The following is a 2,677-nucleotide window of genomic DNA, read 5'->3' as shown; positions in this document are numbered from 1 at the left end:
TTTTGTGCTCTTCTAATGAACTTTTTGATAACCCTTTGAGCTTCACTTTTATCTTGCAAGAAGTATACCTAAGTGTATCTAGAGAAGTCATCCACAATCACAAGATCATATTTATTCCCACCAATACTAACATAAGCAATTGGACCAAATAAATCCATATGAAGTAGTTTCAAAGGTCTTGAACTAGTCAATATGTTCTTGGGTAGACGAGGAGCACCAACTTGTTTCCCGGCTTAGCAAGCACTACATAACCTGTCTTTCTCAAAAGTAACATTTGTTAGTCCTAAGATGTGCTCACCCTTTTCAAATTTGGCCAAGTTTCTCATGCCAACATGGGCAAGCCGGCGATGCCAAAGCCAACCCAAGTTAGATTTTGCCACTAAACATGTCTTAAGTTCCACTTTAGTAGTTGTGAAATCAACTAAATAAAGTTTTCCCTTTAAACGATCTGTAAAAGCAATAGAGGAATCCTCCCGTCTCAAGATGGTCACACCCTCATTAGTAAAGAGATAATTGTAGCCTTTCTCACAAAATTGTGAAACGGACAACAAATTGTACCCCAAAGTATCAACTAAATAAATATTAGTAAGTGATGAATCTTTTGAGATAGGGATATCACCTTGACCAACAACTTCACCATAATTATTATCACCAAACATGATTCTCTCAATAGGCGAGTCATATTCTTCAGGATTAGTAAACATTTTCTTCTCTCCGGTCATATGATTTGAACAACCGCTATCTAGCAATCATATAGGACCACCGGAGGAATATGCCTACAAAATAAATTAAATCTTGATTTTAGGTACCCAAATGAGGTTGGGTCCTTGAGGGTTAGACCCAGACATCTTGGGCACCCAAACACTTCTCATCATTTTCTTAGCATGAGCGCCAACATACTTGACCACCATCTTCCCATTTTGATCCCACATGACCGTGTAATCAATTGTGTAGTTGGAAGATGGTTTGCGCTCAATTATCTTCTCTTTTTTCTTGAGATTGGTTGAGTCCTTGGCACCCTTGCTAAGAATCTTAACCAAGGGTTTTGCTTCAATGTTGTTCACCCTTGACGCACCATAAGCAATGTTCATCAACTCTCCAATATTAGTGCCTTTTTTGAACAAGGGCATTTCATATTCATTTATTTTTCTTGTGCCATTTGACCTTCCACCTCGTGTGAATCCAAGTCCATCCTTAATACTAGGATATCTCTCGGCCTTATATGCCGGATGTGACTCGAATGCACTCTTACCTTTAGTTTTACTTATGTCAACCAACTTGTTCAAATCCCTAATTTGAGCATCTTTTGCTTTGACTTTTCTTCTAGCTTAACAAGGTTAGTTACACAAGATTTGATATCAATTGAATAACATTTTGAGCAACCTTCACTAGTGGAGATATTTGGATCATGAGTTGTTTTGGAGATGATTTTGGTTTTTTTTAAAAGAGTATCAAAGTTAGTTTCAAGATGTTTATATTTGACCTCTAGGCTTGAATGCCTTTCTTGAAGCTCACTATGTGCATTTTTTAGATTAACAAAAGAGTCATTAATCAAAGATGATTCCTTAGATATTCTCTTAAGTGAGTCATTGGCACTTGACAAGTCAAGTGTCAATTTATCAACCTTCACCTTTTCCTCAACTAGAGTTTTCTTAAGGGCAAGATTTTCTTTCCTTTTCAAGGATAAGCAAGTCTTCTTGCCTCTCGAGAGTCTCTTTTCTCTTTTCCAATTTCTCCATTAGTTTTTTAATTTGTTTATAGCCCTTTTTGCCAAACTCATTTATCATATTTCTTTCTAGTTTGACCTCCTCTTCATCTAGATTATTTTCTATGTCACTAGATGTTGAGGGAGTAGATGATGGAGGAGCGGAAGCATTTAACACCTTGGTCCCTTGAGCCATAAGGCAAATGAGAAATTCATCATCACTTTCGGAGTAGTTGTTGAAGAGTCTTTGAGTTGGTGTAGGGGCTTGAATAGCAAGAGTTGCTACTTCTTCTTTGTCGGAGTCATCACTTGACTCCCAACCTTCACCAACATGAGCATTGCCATGTTTCTTCTTGTATTCCTTGCTCTTCTCCTTGTACTTCTTCTCTTTATCATGGTACTTGTCTTTTGACTTATTGTCCTCCTTATCTTTTTTCTTGTGAGGACAATCGGCGATATAGTGACCTTTCTCACCGCACTCATAACATCTTCTTTGGTGAACCGGCTTCTTGTCACCTCTTCTCTTCATGAACTTCTTGAAATTCTTCACCATCATGGCGGTCCCTTCATCGGTGCTATCATTGTCACTTGAATCTTCCTTCTTCTTTGACTTTGAGTTCTTCTCTTTTGACTCATTCTTCTTGCTTGGTTCGGCCTTTAGAGCAATTGCCTTGACTTCACTTTGTTCAATTGATTTGGACACATCCACGTTGTTCATCTCATGGAATTGCAACTTGTTGAACAACTCCATGGGTAGCATATGCTTAAATTTTCTCTTATCTCTAATCATGGTTGCAAGCATTGGATTCTTCGGAGCATATGCTCTAAGCATTTTCTTAGTGACTTTGTGCTCATCCCAATCCTTACTACCAAGAATCCTTATTCGGTCACAAGAAGCTTCAAGCGATCATGCATTTCTTTAAGACTTTCATCCTTCTTCATGACAAAGGATTCAAGTTCCCCTTGAAGAAC

General features: G+C 38.0%; 1 protein-coding gene across 1 annotated transcript; it reads right to left on the bottom strand.

Annotated features, from left to right (window-relative positions):
* Nucleotides 1-1,652: 1,652 nt before the first annotated feature.
* LOC112885289 lies at nucleotides 1,653-2,456 on the bottom strand. The gene has a single exon (XM_025950940.1). It carries the CDS (start codon nucleotides 2,454-2,456, stop codon nucleotides 1,653-1,655), a length of 804 nt encoding a protein of 267 aa, XP_025806725.1.
* Nucleotides 2,457-2,677: the final 221 nt, after the last annotated feature.

Source organism: Panicum hallii, chromosome 3 (assembly GCF_002211085.1).
Source record: "Panicum hallii strain FIL2 chromosome 3, PHallii_v3.1, whole genome shotgun sequence".
NCBI classification, from domain to species: domain Eukaryota; kingdom Viridiplantae; phylum Streptophyta; class Magnoliopsida; order Poales; family Poaceae; genus Panicum; species Panicum hallii.
The sequence above is the reverse complement of the archived record's forward strand: the minus strand, read 5'-3'. Positions and strand labels throughout refer to the sequence as shown.